General features: G+C 34.3%; 1 protein-coding gene across 5 annotated transcripts; it reads right to left on the bottom strand.

Moving 5' to 3' along the window:
- Positions 1-20,706, bottom strand: LOC18429005 (protein IRON-RELATED TRANSCRIPTION FACTOR 2). Of its 5 annotated transcripts, none has more exons than XM_088864141.1 (6): positions 20,390-20,706; positions 19,284-19,619; positions 12,643-12,743; positions 6,421-6,535; positions 2,369-2,449; positions 1-2,172 (listed from the first exon to the last, which is right to left on the bottom strand). In XM_088864141.1, the coding sequence occupies exons 1-6, from the start codon at positions 20,630-20,632 to the stop codon at positions 2,020-2,022; spliced, it is 1,029 nt and encodes a 342-aa protein (XP_088720267.1). In that variant the 5' UTR covers positions 20,633-20,706; the 3' UTR covers positions 1-2,019. The 5 variants fall into 5 exon arrangements, with proteins under 5 accessions (XP_088720267.1, XP_006838370.4, XP_088720268.1 ...); XM_088864142.1 differs by having other exon boundaries at positions 2,113-2,268; XM_006838307.4 differs by having other exon boundaries at positions 1-2,449.
- Positions 20,707-21,578: the final 872 nt, after the last annotated feature.

The raw sequence follows: 21,578 nt of genomic DNA, 5'->3' as shown, positions 1-21,578 counted from the left end.
ATAGATTGTAATATCTTCGTATGGTAATCGTTTTCATATCTGTACAGATTTGTTGTAATCAAATATTTGATTGAGTCAATCAAGGATGAGTATATAACTATTATAAATAGAACCTACATCCCTCTCTATGGGGTGCAGAAAATTCTATACAAATATTGTCCTCTAAATTTCTTCATAGTATCAGAGCATTTGGATTCTTCATACCCCAGTAGTTGCTCCATGTAGATTTCTTCTTGAAGATCACCATGCAAAAAGGTATTTTTGACATCTAACTTACATAATCTCCAACCATAGAGATTAACCATTGCTAATGCTAGTGTGACAATTCCCATCTTCACAACTGGACTAAAGGTTTATTTATAGTCCAACCCATATTTTTTATTATAACCTTTAGCCACTCATCTCACTTTGTATCTTTCAATAGTATCATCAGCTTTGTACTTGATCTTATAAACCCACTTACATCCAACAACATTCTTATTGTTTGGTCTAGGTATAAGATCCCAAGTGTGATTTTGATGCAGAGCAAGAAATTCCTCATTCATGGCCTCAATCCACTTGGGATTTTTTGTGGCGTCTCTGTAAGTACTTGGTTTTGTATGTTTAGCGGATGCAGTGAGAAATGAATGATGTTCAGGGGAGTGTTCACCATATGACGCACACTTTTCTATCGGAAAGAACCTTCGTGGTTGAACATCTCTAGATGACCAACATGGATTATTACTGTGGGTTGGTATACTTGAAGAGGGATTAAACATTATCACCACCACTCAGTACTTAGCCAATAACTTCATCTATCAAGGACTAAGAACTACTCTATGGGCCAGTTTGATAACTGGAAGCAAGTTCATGAACTGTAAATTGGAAGTTCATTCTTAAATTGGAAGTTATTAAAGAAGTTCATGGCTTATGTGTTTGATAAACTCTTGGGAAGTTAAGAAGTTCCTGGCTTCTATGTTTGATAACCTCCTGGGAAGTTAAAGAAGAACTGGATATCTGTATTGGATTGGCTTTAAATAATAGGTAAGACGTAAATGTTAAAATTGAGACCTAGATAATTATTTTTATTAATTTGTATAATATTATTTCTTGGAATACAATATCAATTGACAGTAACGCACATTGGATTGAGAGAGACAGAGAGAGTTTTAAAATTGATGAGTGAGAGAAGCGTCCTAGAGAGAGATACATTTGTACACCAATTGACGCAAATGTTCCATGATAAACTTCATTGCACCTCAAAATTAAAGCAGTCTATAGACAATGTCAAGCACAATCTCAATTTAATTAAGTTTAAACACTAACCTGTAATAGTTTAAACATACATAATTAAAAATGCAAGAACTAAGAAATCAGCTTATTCAAACATGCATGCACAATGCAAGCAGTAAGAAATCAACTCATTCAAGAATAACCCGTGATAACTTGAGAACTACTTACATTCAGCACTGATGCATCCATATCTCAGCCTAAAAAATATACGTCATTCACAATTCAAAAATATACGTCATTCACAAGTCATGCACACAACATTTGTATGCTCTCTCTCTCTCTTACTAAGATTATAATGGCACACAATATTTGTATGTTATCTGTTAAGACATTTGTGACGCATGTCAAGCAACATTCACAATTCATGCATCCATAAAGAAAACCATGTACAAAACCAGCCCATTCAACAATAACCTGTAATAGTTTAAACATACATAATTCAAAATACAATATAATGAAGATAACATTCGATGAGGACTCAATATTTGTGGCCACAAAATAAGGTCCATATAAAATGTAGAACAAGGTTTAATTACAAGTGCTGGCGATTTAGGTAGGCCTCCCACAACTGTGTCGCCATGGCATCTCACACATCATGATCAACGTGCCCCTGAGTCAATTGTGAAAACCCATCATCTCCGTCAATTACGAGTTGACTCTCAATCCTTCTTCAAAAACACAGCTCTCTTCTGCTATCGATTCCCTGTGTCATCATGATGTAGTTGTGCAATATTGTACATGCAATAACTACATCAACCTATGTTCGTAAATGTTACTGCATTTGATTCTTGAGTACAGGAAATTTGGCCCTCCGTAGTCAAAACGTCCTCTCCACCACATTTCTAAGCGTGAAATGCCACTTGTTGAATAATTCCTTGTGATTATGAGGAGTTCATGGGCCTGAAGTAAATTCGTTTAGATGGTAACGGACTCTTCGATATGGTCCTATGAAACCATGCATAGTAGGATACCCACCATCTACAAGGTAATATTTTTCTGTACCATGTTTGTGCAATAAGTATATTGTAAGGCCAAATATTATACTAGAAATGTTATACAAACCGAAGCAACGAAACATAGGAAGGAATGAAGTTACCCTCAGGCACTGCAAGCCTACTGCCTTCATTACTAATTGCATCATATATGACTTTAGAATCTGATGCGGATCCGTCCCAACCTGCAAGTACATAATGGAAGCGCATATCGAAACCAACCGCAGTCATAACATTCTGGCTAAGAAAACCTTTTATGTTTCGGAAACAATTATGCAATCGACTACGAACTTGAGCAGGGACATGAGTCCCGTCAATAGCTCCGACACAATCCTATTACGAGAAAAAAATCATACTATTATATATTAGATCTCAGTGGATGTGTGTAGATTACTTGACACTCGCATATCTTGAAATATGGGTAAAATCGTAGTGTATCACCAGCAATGTGAGTCGGTGTTTCATTGCTTGCTGGTTGCAGGAACAAGGGTTCCAATTATAAGATGGCTTGTAAAACTCTATGAAAATAGTAACTTATGGTTTGCCCTTAATATTGGAAATGTTCCTGGACCACCCTATTCCGCTGATCATGTGTGACGATGCTTAAAAATATGGCTACTTGCTCATCAACGGTCAAATATCTTATATCTGTAATGTTTGTCCTCTCCTTTAACAAATTGCATAGACTGATAAAAGCACATCTTTCCATTCGTAACTGGTCGAAGCACTTACGAAGGTGCCGTGACAGCAAGTATTGGACATAGTTGCACCCAGAAAAAATTGAAATATGAACACGCCTTCTCCTCTTTTGCGTAGTGATATACCAATATGCAAAACACATTGTATATACAACAAATAATATTACCATCAACTAATGCTTTTGGGGATCCATAACTAGAAATGGAAGAAGGCATCCACAACCATAAAGCAATCTTTAATCAAACCATTATATGAACGAAGTCACCCACATCCATAAAGCAATATTTGGCATTAAAACGAAAGAAGCCATCCACATACATATTTATAAGATGAAAACTATAAAGCAATCTTTAATCAAACCATTAAATGAAAGCAATCTTTGACATTAAAATGACAGAAGCCATCCATATACATATTTATAAGATGCAAACCATTAAAGCAATCTTTAATCAAACCATTAAATGAAAGAAGCCATCTACATCCATAAAAAAAAACATGAAGCAACATTTGACATTAAATTGAAAGAAATCATCTACATACAAATGAAATAACTCATCTAATACATATTTATAAAATGCAAATCATAAAGTAATATTTATTAAACCATAATATGAAAGAAGCCATCCACATCCATAATGAAAACCAAGAAGCAATCTTTGATATTAAAATGAAAGAAACCATCCACATATGAATGAAAGAATTCATCCACATACATATTTATAGTATGGAAACCATAAAGTAAACATAGTCAATCAAGTATTTAAAGGTGTTTTATCTCTTCATCCTAGTAAGCCCTTTGCATCTTTCGATCCTCCAAGTTTATTAACATCTCTGCCTTTGTAGAATCTTGGAAGATCCTTGCCGTTATTATAAGGACATTATCACTAACTTCACTTACTCTCCATATGCTTTCAACAATCTTTAAGGCCTCTCTCCTAGCCTTGGGACCATGCATCACAGGAGTACTGCTGTTACTTGCGGTGTCACGTACTAGCATCTCAATGCTATTGGCCATATTTGTCATGGCTTTAGTCATGGAGTCATTAAAGGTGGGTTCCTTTGATCGACGATGTGTTTTATCGGAGTTTGGGACTGTCGTCTTTTTTCTCTAGATGATACTAGGTCATCAGATGAGGATGAACTAGATTCAACCTGGACATCTAAGGGGTGGTCATTAGATAATGCAGTGTTGGGCCTTTCTGGCTCAATTCTAATGCCACCCCCAGTCGATTTGTAAGTCTCATCTACCATGTTACCCTCAAAGATCTTACTTAGCAGCGAATATTCAGGCAAAGTATGATATTTATTGCCCAATCATTCTCCTACATATGAAAGACCATTATTTTTAGCGATATTCGTATTTAAATATATTTAACATTTTAAAAGCCTATGCAAATGAGTAATTACATATCGCTTAGAAGTCATTCCAAACAACACTCTCGGCGGTTACTATCCTCCTATTTTCATCCCATCCGAACCTCGATACCGCCATAAGTTTTTTTATGTAATTGTACATGTTTCTGAAGAACTTATGATTACTCCTTAATCTACTTTCCGTGTTTACTGACCCATATTTAATTATCATTGCTTCCACCATCTGTTTTCAAGCATCTTTTTTAAACCTCTTCCCCCCCCCCCCCCCTCCCCCGCGTTCCCTACAGCCCTGCTCTCCTTCTCCATAAGTTCAATGAAATAATCATCTTCTGCTTGTGTCCAATGCAAGTTCTTCTTGGATCCTATATTCTCATTCATTATGCTTGATGACGTGTGTGGGTCCATCCTATTATAGGGAAAGAATGGATATATTATATTCTATATAATCATTCAACCCCACCATTGTAGCTACAACATTCATAATTGGAGCTAAGTAAAACTTACCAAATCCCAAAACAAAAATCACAAAAAAGTAAGCAAGATAAATCTCAATTCCAATTTGCTTTTAGCATTTTATTCACAAATAGGAAGCAAGGTTAGCACCCAGAGAAAGTAGTCAAAAACCCAAATACAAAAAATTATATTCGGTAATTCATACACATCTTGTTTGCATAAAAAGATATAAACAAATCCATATCATAGTTGTATATCTTAGAAAATTATATCAAATATCATGAACCCATAAGCATTATTCATTAAAAAAAGAAAGGTAACAAAAAGAGCATGGTAGCTACAACATTCATAATTGGAGCTAAGTAAAATTCAACAAACTCAAACATAAAAAAATAACAAAAATAGATCTTGCCGTAATAGGAAGGATCAGAGGTTAAAGAAGAGATAGTGAGAGAAAGATGATGAAAATCAGAGTCAATAGCATACTTCAAGATAAATAACACAGAGAGAATAATAGAGCTTTGCTTCAAGAGCTCAAAAACAAACACAGAGATCAATAATACAGAGAATAAGAGCTCTTTGCTTCAAGAGCTCGTTGCTTCAAGAGCTCAAGAAAAAACACAGAGATCAATATATTTAAACAGAGCTCAATAAAAAATGTATGTTTCATCTAAAAATAACTGTAAACAGATATCAGAGCTCAGAGTAAAAATAGCAAGAACAAACACAGAGACCAATAGATTTAAACGGAGCTCATAAAAAAAAGCATATTCTACCTAAAAATAACTATAAACAAAAATAAGAACTTATAGTAAAAAAAGCAAGAACAAACACAGAGAGAGATGCAAAAAAAGAATTTGTCAACTAAACCATATCAAATCACAGATGCACAGGTGATTAAATAACAAAACAATCAAGCTCAACCTCAACAAAAAATCAGTCATTCATCAACATCTAATAACAACTAATAAACAATAATTATTTTATGAGAAAGTACACTATAATCAAATTCACTATAGAAAACATATTCTATTCAATGTGAATAACAAATGTGAACAAAATAAAAGAACTAATGCATGCTGAGGTTGCAATGACCATGTTTCAACATGCTAATTTTTATTCATTTTTCTCTTGAAAGAATTTTCATTCATTTTTTACAATCAATTAGAAAGCAAATATATGCAACACTTTTCCCTAATTGGAAACAATTATTCATGGAGATCCTATTATTCTCTATCACCATAGCAAAACAAACCACAGTTCAGAGAATGAATCGAAAAACTCAAACCAAGAAAATAAAAATCAGTTTTGCATACCCATAGAATTACACAAATGAATAACAAAGAGAAGACAATTTAAAAACACAAAACCATTTGGAAATCAATTTAGCAAGATGATAGGAATCATAATAACAAGGAAACCTACAGCTTCCACCACATAAAACTAACACCAAATCCCTGGTATCTCCACAAACGAACAAAATGATAAGAAAAAATCATAACAATAACTCAAATGGTAAGAAAAATCATAACACCAGTCCAGTGAAATTTAGGGCTTTTGACAAAATTCACAATTTACAATTGGGACTGCTACAAAAAGCATGACCAAGTTTGAGTGAGAGAGCTCGAACTTGTTTCAGAGATGGCGGACGAAGGGCTATCTGCGAACCGCAAGCTCTGAGAGATGGCAGAGATAGAGCTCGAACCTCTGTGAAGAGATGCTGATGGAGGACTTGCTTCTCTGGTCTGCCAATGGAGCAAGGGTTATCGGGCGGGGGTTCACAAAACAAAGTTCCAAGTTTGAGTTCCAACCCTTGGGTTGGATCTTTTGTTTTAAAGCAATATTGGAACATGAAACAATTCCTTGAAGTTTTCTTTGAAGTTCAATTTTTTTATCAAACACAAAAATTGGAAGTTCTCAACTTCTAGAAAGACACATCTGGTTATCAAATACGCCCTATAGGAATGATTGAGATCTAGTAAATAACGTATCCTTGGGCGATATAATAAAAGAAGTAAATAACGTGAGGCATCGTTTTGACAAATTTTCTTTACTTCTTTGTAGAATCTTCCATCATAAAAGGTCACTTGACGAGAAACATGTATTTTTCCGCTGGTATGAGAGTAACATCGATATCTTTTATACTCATCATTGTACCCAACAAACACATATTCTTATGCGTTTACTGAGAGTTTTCGCCTTAAGGTTTTATCAATATGTACATAACACATGCAGCCAAAAGCACGCAAAATTTAGTAATAAGGAACTTTTCTATAAGCATTTGATACGGGGGCATGTTGTTTGGATTGGCAAAGGTTGGTAACCAATTAATAACAAACATTATTGTACCTCACTCCAAAAATACATTAGTACCCTACTATGAATTAATGACAACCACAATTCATTGACGTGTCGTTGTTTTCGCTCTACCACACCATTCTGAGCAGGTGCATGTGGACAAGAGAACTGTTGTTTGATATCATGAATTTGACAGAAGGATCTAAAAGCATGAGAAGTAAATTCACCATCATTATCACTACGAAGGAATTTAATTTGCAATTAATAATAGTTTTTGATGAATTCTTTGAAGGACTTAAAAACTTGAAGCGCTTGAGATTTGGATTTTAGAAAACATATCTATGTAAAGCGAGTGAAATCATCAACAAAACTAATACAATAACGAGAGCTAGAGAGAGAGGTAAAATTAGCTGGTCCCCATAAATCAATATAAATAAGTTCAAGAAAGTGAAAAGTATATTTATTTGCACTAAAAAAAAAGTAATTGGTGATGTTTTCCAAGTTGACAGCATTTGCAAACAATGTTGCTTGGTACTTTATTACATAAAGATGACAAGACCTTGAGTTTAGTCAAGTGGCCCACTATAGCGTAGTTGGTGTAAGCTAACTGATGATACCATAATTCTGTAGAGACTCTAGGACTATATGTAAAGGCTAGAACAACAACAAACAAAGCATTAACTTTATCACTTTTTAAGAAAATAGAGATTTCCCAACATTTTCCTTTAGCGAGGAGCTTGCCGAATCGAAGATCCTTCACCAAAAGAGCAGTAAGTGTAAATAGAAAAGAGCAATTAAATTGGTCAATAAATTGAGATACAGATGACACTTTTCTGAAATTTAGGAGCAAGAAAAATATTAGGCACTTTTAGGGAACCCATGGATGAAGCAACACATGAAGTACAAATATATGAGATAGGAACTGAGGAACTATCACCCATAATGATACGACATGAACCATTGTGGATAATAAAATCAACAAGCATACCTGAATCATCAGCTACATGGTTTATAACTCCAGTGTCTACAATCCAACTTGTATCTGAGGCTGTGGTGAGAGACAAAGAACCAAATGAATAAGTTAAAGTATTAGGATTGTCTTGAGAGTTATGTCGAGAGTAGCCATAATAGCACTGATGAGTGAGATGGTTTGTACGACCATAGATGTGACTGGATTTAGGAGTCGTCTTATTCATAGGATGTGTTAGTGGTGTTGGTGAAAGTCATCTTCCTCAACTTACATAGCGTGGTGGACCACCTCGAGCACCACTAAGATTGCCACTACTGAGATGGGGCAACGTATCAGGTTGGCCATTAGTGGGATTGCCACAATCTTGTCCTCTTCTTCTTCCATGACCTCTCATTTTCCTCCTCCTTTGGGCATTTGAGGGGATGCATAGAGAACCTCATGTGTGGGTCCAAATACAGTGGTTAAGTCACTGTTTCTCATAGGTTAAAGATTGAATACCAACTCATGTTCAAGTAGGAGAGGACAGAAAGATGTATATAACGGGAGGTGGCCGAGCCATAATTGACGTAACAAATATTTTGTATTCCTCACTAAGCCCACGTAGAAAATAGTAAACTGGTCAAAGAGAGATTTTATCTTATTTAAATACTCTTGAATAGATTGTGTCCCACGTGTGCAATTTTGAAGCTTAGTGCGAAGGAACATCAATCGCACATTCGATTGTTGTGCATAGGAATCGTGAAGGGTAGATCAAAGATCTTTTGCGGTGGCAATGTCAATAAGTGTGCCAAAATATCAGGGGATAACGTAGAGTTTATCCATGCTATGATGAGTTGATCACGAGCATACCATTGTTCATATTATGGATTAGGAGCAACTTTATCAGATAGGTGAAACTTAGAAGGCTCCAGTGTAGAACCATTAAGATGCCCCATAATTCTTTGGCCTCTAGCACTAGGAATGATTGACATTTCCATAGTAGAAAATTGTTATTGGAGAGCTTGATTGTCACAAGGTGAGGACGAAGGTTTGGAAATTATGTAGATGAAGACATGATAATAGTCATAGAGTGAGAAAACAAATTGATTTCTTTGTAGGGAGAAGAGAAGCAGATGGCTTGTTAAGATCAAAGTTAGTTAACAAAAAAAGATATTTTTGATGAGAGAAAAAAAAAAAAAAGACCGGAAGAACGATATGTTTGGAGCTTGGAGGTGAGAGAGAGAACTAGAAATTGGAAAATCTAGATTAGAGAGAGCTAATGTCAAGAGCTGATGCTAACAAAAAAAAAATTGGATGCAAAAAAACGATGAGGACGTAGAAATTGGGAAATCCAGAGAGAAAGACATCAATAAAGGAAGAGAGTAGAAATTGTTTGTTGAGGGAATTTTCCGATGCAAAATCGTTGAGAGATGAGCGCAATGTTTTTTTTTGGAAGTTAAATTAGAAACTTTAATGTGGCTTTTTTAAAACCCACTGATGCAAAAAACTTGAATGCGTAATGGAGTCGGTGGTTTTTTTTTGTTTTTGTCTGCAACCACATGGACAAAACAATTGGATGCAAAGAACTAAATTTTCTTTTTGATGCAGACAAAACAATTGAATACAAAAAAATATATATAGACGAAGATAAGATTTTTTTAGACGAGAAGTTTTAAAAACTTTCATCTTTATGTGGTTAAAAACTTTTCAAAAATTAATTGTAAAAGAAGTAAAGAAAGATATTACTTTTCTACGAAGAATGGTGATGATAAAGGAGCAAGATGAGATAGGAATTTTTAAAGAAACTTCCCTGATGGTTCTATAGGTTACAAAGAGACACAAAATTTAGGGTTGTACGAGACTTCCCTGACGAGAGAAAGTATTCAGTTTCTTTGACGAGATAAAGTTTAGGTTTGGACGAGATATGATTATTTTTTTTGCTTTTTAGAGAGAGAAAGAATTTAAAGATTGGATGAGAGGAATTTTTAGAATGAGAGAGAGGTTGAAATTTTTAGATCGAGAGAGAACTGAAATTTTAGAGAGAGAAGAAAGAGATTGAATTTTTTTGAGGAATTTCTAGAGAGAGAAACTGTAATTTACTTCAACAGAAGATAGAGACTTGCGAAAGGGTTGAGGAACGGCTCTAATCTTGTGTATAGATTAAAGAAGACAATATATGGAATCAATCAAACCCTACAAACCTGCTTTGAAAGCTTTTGCAAAACCTTTCTTGCAGGGGGTTATTCTCGAAATGTTGTAAACAACTCTCTATTTTTCAAAAAGAAATAGCAAAAGCTGGTGATTGTGCTTCTGTATGTTGATGATATCATTGTAATAGAGAATGATGATAATGAAATAAAGTAGCTAAAGATAATGTTCGAAGCACAATTTGCTAAGAAAGATCTTGGAGACTCAGAGTATTTCCTAGGTGTGGAAATTGAGCGCACGAGACAAGGTATGAACTTGAAACAACACAAGTATGCATTAGATTTGTTAGAAAAAATTGGAATGAGTAATTGTAAACCATCACCAACGCCAATAATCATAACAAATAAATTATCTGCTAGAGATGATGATCATGTTCAAGATCCAAAAAAATATAGAAGTCTTGTTGTTGGTCTACAGTACCTTACATTCACTCGACCATATATCACCTATGCGGTCAATCAAGTATGTCAATTCATGCATGATCCTTATGAGGTGTACCTCATAGCTGCTAAAAGGATTCTCAGATATATAAAAGGCACCCTGGGTGATGATCTTCTCTTTCTCATTGGTGGAAGACAAGTTAAATCGCCTATTCTGATGTAGATTGAGCTGGAGATCCCGATACAAGAAGATCGGTATCTAGGTTTTGTATTTTTTTTTGCAGGATCTCTAGTGTCTTGTAGTAGTAAAAAGCAACGGACTGTTTCACACTCAAGTTCAGAAGCAAAATATCGAGCAATGTCTGCTATAGCTGCTGAAATCACTTAGTACTGTCACATTCTATCAGAATTGGGTATAACAATTCAACATGCAATTCTACGTTGTGATAACCAGAGTGCAATAAGGTTTGTCTTTAATCCAATTCTTCTTACAGGACCAAGCATATTGAACTGGATTGTCATTTTATTCAAGAAAAAATTGAAAGTACAGAAATTACACCTGATTATGTTTCAACAACATAACCACTTGCTGATATTTTTACAAAAAGTCTTCCTACTTCACGACATCGTTCAATAGAAAACAAGTTGTCAATGTTTTACATTGACAATGATTTGAGGGGGAGTAATAAGAATGACGATAACGATCTAGAAAGATATGATCATGATAAGAATTAACATGATATATTGTAATATCTTCGTATGATAATCTTTTTCATATCTGTACAGATTTGTTGTAATCACATCTTTGATTGAGTCAATCAAGGATGAGTATATAACTATTATAAATAGAACATACGTCTCTCTCTATGATATGTAAAGAATTCTACACAAATATTCTTCAGACTCGAGGTCAAGTATACCTGTTGATCCTAGGTCTAATCGGGTCCATTCCCACCCTACCCTCCCTTTCATGCCCCATGCCTATGGGAGGGTAGGGTGGGAATGGACCTGATTAGACCTAGGATCAACAGGTATACTTGACCTTGGGTCTGAAGAAATTTAGAGGGCAATATTTATGTAGAATTCTCTGCACCCCATAGAGAGGGATGTAGGTTCTATTTATAATAGTTATGTACTCATCTTTGATTGACTCAATCAAAGATGTGATTACAACAAATCTGTACAGATATGAAAAAAATTATCATATAAAGAGATTACAATATATCATGCTAATTCTTATCATGATCGTATCCGTCGTGACGAGAGCATAGCCCTCTCACATAAATGGGTGCTCATTGGGCAATCACATTGCTCCTCACATTGCCGTTACACAAATTGGTTGCTCCTGTGAGGGACGCTCCTATGCCTGTAAAAGATGGGCAAGAGTTTATATATTTTATATCATAAAGGACACATCTTAAAAACCAACAGGAGAAGGTTGTTTTAAAGACTCTTTTATTGACCATCTCAACCATGGGGGTGTATGGATGTAAACATGATGGAGTTGAAGTTTAAAAAATAATGCATCTTATACTACATTATCTAGACTTTCTATTTTTAATAATTTCAAATATTTATAGATGCTCGATCCACACTATTTTTTGAAGTTTAATTTTCATAATTAGGGATAGAAATTGATTTTCAGGCCATCAAAAATTGGTTTTCCGTCAAAATTTGAAAGTACATCTTACTTAGATTGTTTAATAAGTGGGGCTTATGTATACAGCGCCCATAAAAGCTAATTCAACATTTGTAATATCTGAGGTTTACATCCATCCATGGAGCTACCAGAGCTAGTGGAGGACAGTTTTCAAGGCATTTGAAGTAAGAAAGGAAAGGGAACATATCAACAACAATGTAGTTCCTTACAAGCAGGCTATTAGATCATAAGATTTGATAGTACACAGATGGGCTGCGGGGCAATCATACTTTAAACATAATCTATATACCCTAGAAATGGGAATACAAATGACCTTCTTCTAAATAGCCAAAATGCTTTTGAAGTTTTGATACATACTTCCTATGCTGCCTTGGACTAAACACTGCAGACAGCTGACATAGTTGTATTATATTCTCCCTGAGAAATGCATCGTCCACCGTGGCGAACCCTTTCTGCATCTAAACAATAATAAAAGTAATTTCTTAGGCTAATTAAGCAGGACATGCAGGGATGTTTGAATAAAGATAAGAAATCCTTTTTTGTTACTTTTTTTTCTTAAATTTGTCTCTGCCAATTGTTAGATTCAAATTTGGGATGTAGTGTTTCAGTAGTCCTAGACTAATTAAGCTCAAGCTAGAATCCTCACAAGGTAAGAGATTGAAGTTTGCATGTTTGATATTTGGTACTTCCACTTCCATAACCCGGAAGTTCTAGTTAATTGTGCCCTTATTCGTTTTGTAAAATGAGAAGTGCCACATGAAAACTGGCTTTAGGAAGTTTTGGGTGCTCAAGAAATGAGAACCTGTGACTTCCATGCTTTCACGGAACTCCACTTACCCTTTTTAGGAAGTTTCCAAATATTAATAATTCTAGCTTTCAGTGAGGTAGAACATCCAAGCTCCAATGAATCCCCAGCTTATAATTGGTGATGAATTCAAGGATTTAGAATTTCAAAATCATCATCATCATTGTCACAGTTTTTTCTCAACTAATTGAGATCAGCTAATTTCGAAACTATCCCAATAATTAGTTTTCATCCAATGGAAAATGATATGGTCATGATAATTCAAACCAGAGGAAACAATGGAAACAATAGAGGGGGTTTTGATGTCATGGAGCTTGTGTAATGTGTACAGTGAAAAAAGCAAAGAAAGGGAAGTTGGATGAGAAGCTAAGTGAGCGTGTATACTTCTTACCCTATTCGTGGTTCAACTAATGAAAAAGAAACCATGAACCTTTTCTCTTTAGGATGGTTTGTAAATTGGTTTCCCTTTTGTTTGGAGAGTTCAATGCAATGGGCAGTTCCAAATTTAAAGCATGTACAAGTAGCTTCTTTTAAAGGAAGCACCAAATGAAACGAGTCCATTGATGGATAAGTTCATGATTTTAGCCTGCAGAAAGATTTTGTTTTCCAATGAGTTATGTGTTGGCCTCACAAAAAAAAGAAAAAAAATGGATAATCCCACTCGTTAATATCGTTTGGACATTCCAACGACTTTATTAATCAATGGGTTTGCTTGTAAAAGGATTTCTTTTAAATTGATTGACGACATGCAGTCAATATAAAACTTTATCAAGATTCTCCATAAATTTTAAATCCGTCCTTCAAATTGGTTGATGCAAAAATTGCTCCGTTTTCCAAATAAGTAGAAAAACATGATTTACTTCTAAATAGTTCCAGGTGGATAGATAAATTGGGATATTTAAAAATAAGTACCCAATGTTGTTTTCAAAATAACAAAAAAATTTGAGGCCACATATGAAGTCTCAAGAAGCCCTCAAAAGTTCTCCATGTACATCGCGAGTAAGAACATGGTTCGGATAGACTGGGAAGCTTTGTAGCAATTATTGCCCATTATTTTTATCTTGATGTTTCCAATGAATTACACTCAAAATAATTGTGGGTTGGATGAGTTCGAAACCGGGAAAAAGGTGACTAGCATGCAAATATGCCAAATGTTAATGAGGAAGAAGTATTTTTACGTGACCTCACCCGCATATATTATAATATATGTGACCCCTGGTCTCAACTATCATATTTGAGTAGATGTTGAGATGGTTTGAGTCTAACCGTTTGATCTTAATAGATGGTTGAGATGGCTTGAGTTTAACCGTCAGATCTTATTCGGACAGCTGATAGTTTTTTATTTTTTACTTGTATTCTACAAATAATTTTGAAGCAAAATTTGGGGCATATATAGATCTGACAGGGTGCACGTCATAAAAAAAATAAAAAATAGTAAAAAATTCATTTGATGAAAATTTACCAAAATACCCATAAAAATTATGGGGGCATATTAGTCATTTATTTTTATAGAAAATATTTGCTTTTTATTTTTTCCAGGTTCTCCCAAATTTTATAATGGGATGCCCAAAATTTCTTCCAAAAATATTTTGTAGAAAAAAATAAAAAATAAAAAAGTGTTTGGCATGACATTGTCGCATGAACAATCGTAAACGTTCGAATAAGATCAAATGACTAAGAAATGGAGTCGCATGTAACTCATATATTGTTGGGGTCACATAACAATATTGTCCATCATTAATACGCCGATTAGTAATTATAATTAATTTACTTCTAAAATATATGCATAAAAGACAATCTCTCTCTCTCATTACCCATCGTTAATACACCGATTAGTAATTATAATTAATTTACTTCTAAAATACATACATAAAAACCACTCTCTCTCTTTCATATAGCCAAACCCAATCTCTCTCTCTTATAGCTAAAACCCAATCTCTCTCAACCCCCTCCCCTACCCACAAATCTATCTTTCTGTTTACGCAGAACCAGCCCTATTACTATGCTCTCTCCACGGATCCAAATTTTATCCTTCTCCCCCGAAAGCCCTGTCTCTTTTCCCTAATTCAAGGAACCTAGCTATCTTTGTTGTGCTCTATGCTAAGCAAACCCTATGACTAGGGCTGAATTTACTCGAGTTGGATCCAAAACTCGAACTTCATATCCTATCCAGATCTGGGTATGGATTTAAGATTTTGATCCGATGTTATCCGCATCTAAAATTTAGATTCGAATAGTTATTCAAATCGGATATGAGAACATGTAGATCCCATCTGGATTCGATCCAATTATTAAAATATTATATATTATTTTATATTATATATTATATATTTTTTATAATGTATAATATATTATTTTTTATTTTATAAATATCAAATAATATATAAAATAAATTTTTTGGATCCGATCAAGTCTGGATCCAAATCTATATCTCATGTACATTTTTAGAGCTGGATCCATATCTGAATATTCTGGATTCACTCGGATCCGAAGCCAAATCTAAATCCCATAAATGCTCTAGATCCAAATGCGATCCAAACCAACCCATTCCCAGCCCCTCTCTCTCTTCCATTTTCCCCTCTTCTTTCAATCCCCATCCCCCTCTATCGTATGTCTCAATCATTGCTTCTACCTCCTCTCTTAACACCCCTTAGTCTCTCTCTCTTTAGTTTAGACACTCTTTACCTTTTTCTTGTTGTAGGCTATATATTCTTATTCTCTCTCATTCATGAGAAATAAACCAAAACTATGAATTATTCTGAGAGAGAGTTGTAAGGTAAAAAAAAGAGGGGATATTTTTCTATAACCTACAATGGGTAAATCAATATGTATAGGTAGATTAAAATTTCAAACTTTAAACTTTTTATTCACATTGGTCAAATAGTGAAATGGAATAGTTGGTTGGGGTGGTTAAGGCTTATTTCACATTTGATTAAATAGTGAAATGGAATAATTAGTTGGCGATGGTTGCGGCCATAAAAGCAGAGTGGTGAGAGAGAGAGAGCATTCATTTTATTATATTTTCGAACAAAGTTTACGTAAGGTCACAATTTTATATTATAAAATTAAGATGTTTCTAAAAAATCTAGTAAAAATGTGTTTTGAAGTTGAAAAACCTTCCAATTGATCATCTCCACCTCAAAATGTATCAATATATATAAAAAAAGGGGTCTCAAGTACGAAAAAAATGTATCTTGTAATAAGTTATCTAGATGCTCTATTTTAAATATTTTTAAAATTTTATAGACATGATCAATCTGCGGTATTTTCAGAAATTTAAATATCATAATTATGGTTGAACATAGATTTTCAAGTCATCGCGAGGCTTCTAGAGCTGAAACTACAGCTTTTGACAAATTTAAAGGTACACCGGCACCTTATACAAACCTCAGCCTATATTTTAATATGATGGAATACATAAACTGCAAATATTTATATAAAGTGCACCCCAAAAACTCACTTCAAAAACTTCTTCCAATGTTGAAAAACCATCCAATTGATCATCTTGACCCAAAAAGTATTGAGATGAAAAAAGAAACTAAGTAAATACTATAAATTGTATATCTGTACAAATTTTTAAGCTTTAAATTTCATAATTCTAACTACAACTAGATTTTTATGCCATCATAAAGATTTATCACACCGTAACTATATTTTAAGCAGCGTTTAGAGGTGCGTATTGTCTAAAGTTAATATTTATATAAGGGCAAGCTTTCTATACTTCTCCTAGAGCATGAAAGTTCTATCCTCGCCCTTATCCAACTGTCCATTCTGAATGGAGGGTTAAGATTGCTCCAATCACAATGTCATGTATATACACTATTTTATTTAAATTTTTTTCTATAAATTATTTTGACACCAAATTTTGGACGTCCATTCCTCTATTAAATTTGTACTAGTGAAAAATATAAAAAAATATTTTTAGTAAAATAAAATGACTAAAATACTCCTAAAAGATTTAAGGCATATTTTGGGTATTATATTTTATCGAAAAATTATTTTTAATATTTTTTATAGGTGCGCCCAATGAGAAGATGACACGTACCAAATTTTATATTCATACAATTTGTATAAAAAAACTAAAAATAAACTACTTTGAGACGTCGGATTTCAGATCAAACAGTGAGTGACTCTCTTGATCAAAATTGGACGGCTGGATGGTAGGAGGAGGATAGAACTTCTATGTTGTAGGGGAAGCATAGAAACCTTTCCCTTTATATAAATGCACCCCAAACTAACATGTGTAGTTTCCATCATGCCTAGGCCTTATGAAAAGAAAGTAAATCCTCACTTTGAAATGTCATTCAAAAAATATTTTGGGCATAGAAAATCTCTTGTCCATCATAGATTATAAAATTTGTAGCTCAAAAAATGGTACCGATCTTGTGAATCCACGAATAATTGAAACTAAACCGTCTAGATCATATATCATATTACAATGGGGTATACACTATTTTCAAAGGCTTAAAATCCTAATTTTTTTACAACCATAATGTTCAAGATCGAGATGATCGATTTAAAAGCTTTACAATGCTGGAATTGCAATTTTTAGTAAATTTTGAGGCGAGGCTTTACTTTTTCCCCAAAGCCTTATTTTGCCTATTCCTAAGTAAGGATACATAATATGTATGGTACATAAAGCTAAAGGTCATAGTTTCCATAAGGTTTAGGCTTTATAAAACAAAGCAAAGGTCTATTTCGAATCCTCGTCTGGAATGTACCTTGGCCATTAAAAATCTTCATGATGGTTCTAAAATTAATTTTGCAACACCAGCTATGAAATTTGAGTATTAAGAAATGGTACAAATCTTGCCAATCGTTAAACACTTATTTTTAGGCCGAAATGGACAGTCTAGATGATGCTTTACAGTATGCACTATTTTCAAATCCTAATCTTTTTTTCACAATTATAATGACCAAGGCAGAGATAGTGGATTTTGAAGAATTTCCGACATAGAAGTATAATTTTTATGAGTTTTAAGATGAGGCTTTACTTATTTTGATAAGGTTGCAGACCTATCAAACTATTTTCCAAACATAAATAATTATTAAAGGATGAGGTTTTTATAAGGCCTAGGCTAATAAAGCCTCATATGCAATCTTCGTCCTTTCAGCAACAAAAATATCCATGATGGCTCTAAAATCAATTTTCAACACCGACAATGAAATCCAAAACTCAAAAAAGATCTTGCGGATCTCTGAACACTGATGTTTAGGGTGAAATCATCATCATGATGGGCTTTGGGAAAAAAATTATGTTGGCTGCCTATTTAACATAACCATGCCCTTTTACCCAGCATGTTCCTAACACAACCATGCCCTTTTACCCAGGTATAGGATGGGTTAAGGGAAAGTTTAAGGTCAACATCCTTCTTAAACCAATTTTTAGGGCGAAATAGATTATCTAAATAATTTATTATAAAACTTGCTATTTTGAAGCTTGAAATTCTATTTTTTTTCACAACTATAATGTTCAAGTCAAGATGATTGATGTAAGGGAAAAGTTTATATAGAGCCGAGGTTCTAAACAGTCAAATTAGAGCCCACCACAAAAATTTTACTAGAAGATGATGTTTTGATACCCAAATATATCATCAAGTTGATCATCTCGACATCAAGATGCATGGACACGAGAAAAAAATGGATTTCAAGTTTTGGAAATAGTATATCTTGTAACGCATTTTTTGACCATCAATTTTCAAGATTTTCAAGTGTTCATAAATTTACGCGATCTACACTATTGTTAAAGCTTTAAATTTTATAATTAAATATAAAAATATGTTTTAAGGCTATCACAAATATTTTCAATATTAAAACCACATTTTTTTATACTATTTGAAGGTGAGATCTAATTTGATCGTTCAGAGGCTCTATGCAAACCGCAACCTTGATTTAGAGGTTTTTTAATGCTTGCTTTACTTGTTTTGATAAGGCTCCAGCACAGTCAAACCATTTTCTTTCATTATATTATATATAATATTATTATATATAGTTGGATAAGATCGACCACTACCTAACCCAGCCCCATGTCAAGTCCCGATTCTTGGAGTGACTCACTGGCTCCAAAAATTGGACGTGAACCAGGGCCTAGATCTGCTGATCGACCTAACCAGATTAGCACCTCAGCCATCGCCGGCTCCCTATGTTGGTTGGGAGAGAAAAAGAGAGAGCCAAATTTAGTTGCAAGTAGTACCTGAAGATGGAGATTGTAGCACACTCTGTTCCCACAAATGGCAGACGTGGAACCACTTGTTACATGCAAGCCTTCTCCTTCCAACCTTGCAACAAGAGTTGAGAACGGAAGGCTATAAGCTTTGGAAAGGCATATTTGGGTTGTGATCTCCAGTTGATCAACTCTGATGACAGTGACTGTAGGGAGACAAGAAGTGAGAGGATGAGTTCTTTCGTGGTGCGTTGAAACGCTTGCATGGAGTTTTTCTCTCCTTTTCAAAAGATCATCAACCTCTCTCTGGAGCTCTGGTATGTAATCTACGGCTTTTGATACTGTGGTGGGTATACTCCATTTTCTCTGCAACATCAGTAAGAAACAGAGCACTAGAAAAGCAACAAGAGGGGAGAGAGATAAAGGTGTCAATGGGTTGGGTGGGCCGGCCCGGACACTGTCTTTAAAAAATTAGGCCCTAGACCCAAAAAAAATGTGCCCGGCCTCTTTTGTTTTTTCTTTTGTTGAATATCTCTTTTACTTTATTTTCCTTTTCCTCATTAGAATGGGGTGGGGCTAGGGGTAGAACTGGCCACCCCATTGCCATCTTTAGAACGCAGTGTTTAAAAAATCGAACCGACCTTGGATGCTGGCCAATGCCCGGTTTTGAGTAATCGTTATACCGGCCAGTTCAACCGGCTTAACTGACAAATCCCGACTGGTTTAAAAAGCATTAAAAATACAAAAAATTCAAAAAAAAAAAGAGAAAATTTTTATATAAAGAATGATTAAACAAACACATCCAAATAAAATTGAAAATTAGTAAAATAAAAATAAAAAATAGATTTAAAAAAATCAATTTGTGTCCAGAAGCATTTTCAAAATTTTCAAAAAAAAGATGAAAAAATATAGAAGCCATTTTGTGGCAAATGATAAAAAATATTTAAAAATACATTACAAACAAATTTTTTATTTTTTAGGATTTTACATAAATTGTTTCGAATGCTTTTGAAAATACCCAACCTGACTATAAAATCCGTCAAAACTGGATCTGCGAGTGCCGATTTCGATTTGAACAGCCGATTCTAAGTTTGACTGACCGAGGTTACTAGGACTAGTAGAGAGATGCTGCAGACCTTAGAGATGGAAGAATCCGGCAACAAGAATCGGAGGTTGGAGAAGGCGGTGTTGAGCCTCTTCCTCCTCTCCCTCTCATTCGCGTTGTGACTCTGCTTCTTGTTCAAATCCACACCTATCACCCCTCCCTGCCACCCGTTATCATAATCCAGCGGTCCACATAGCGTGTCCTCTCTCGCCCTTAAAAAACCATCGTCCTCGCACCCGATCTTCAAAGCCCAATCCGATGGCAAAGCAACCATCTTTTCTTTCTTAACGACCCATGTCCCGTGCTACATACACAGAGTCCTTTGATTTTATGCTTCTATTAAATAATAGGTTGTCTATTTGTCAATACAATATAAATATAAGACACTTATTTTATGTTACTATTAAATGCATAGAATTTTATTTGCCGTTGATGTCTCAATCACAAATGATGTTATCTTCTGTTATTATTATTTGGGTAGGTATTTTTTGCTGTATTTTTTTAGTGGGATCGGATTTGTTAGATCTAATGATATCCTTAACTTTTGATTCAATGGCATTCTAGCTTACGTTTCTTTTTACTTTTTTTTCCGTTTTTTTATTTTTTTATTTTTGACCTTTTCATCCCCTTATGTTGCTTAAGATGAATTTATTTCTTAAAAGCAATTATTACACCATTTACCTTTGTATAAATGATCTTACTTACTTTTGTATAAATGATCGTACTCATCATCATCATCGTCAAAATCTTTCCTCAATTAATTAATATCGACTAATAAATGATCTTATTATATACTTTTTGTATATAAAAAAAATCCCTCCTAATCATTAGACGTGAAAAATCTATGGAATAGTTTATCTTTAATCTAAATTAAAAAGATCAGAACTACCCATAATTATCGTATTTGAAATCAAGTGGCGAGGAGTCATATTTTATTGTCTAAGATAGACATTTGTCCGCTTTACACTAAGAAATAAGAGTCTTTTTCTAAATATATCATTTACCTTTCATACATAAAGGTCTAAGACATTCTCAAGCATTAGATGTCAATTGGATGGCTTAGAGTGAGTCACCAAATCCGAGAATTTGGTTTTTGGAACTTTGTGTGTCTATTCAATGACATTCTTACGATCACCCATTTGAAATGAATAATTGTTTCATGCGAGCTAGACCGCATTTCTAAATATGCGGTCCAGAAGTATAAAGCATCAATCTTAAAG

The sequence above is a fragment of the Amborella trichopoda genome, chromosome 4, assembly GCF_054954075.1.
Source record: "Amborella trichopoda isolate Santa Cruz 75 chromosome 4, AtrichopodaSantaCruz75HAP2 v2.0, whole genome shotgun sequence".
Taxonomy (NCBI): Eukaryota; Viridiplantae; Streptophyta; class Magnoliopsida; order Amborellales; family Amborellaceae; genus Amborella; species Amborella trichopoda.
Note: the sequence above shows the minus strand (reverse complement) of the source record. Positions and strands in the feature narration are given on the sequence as shown.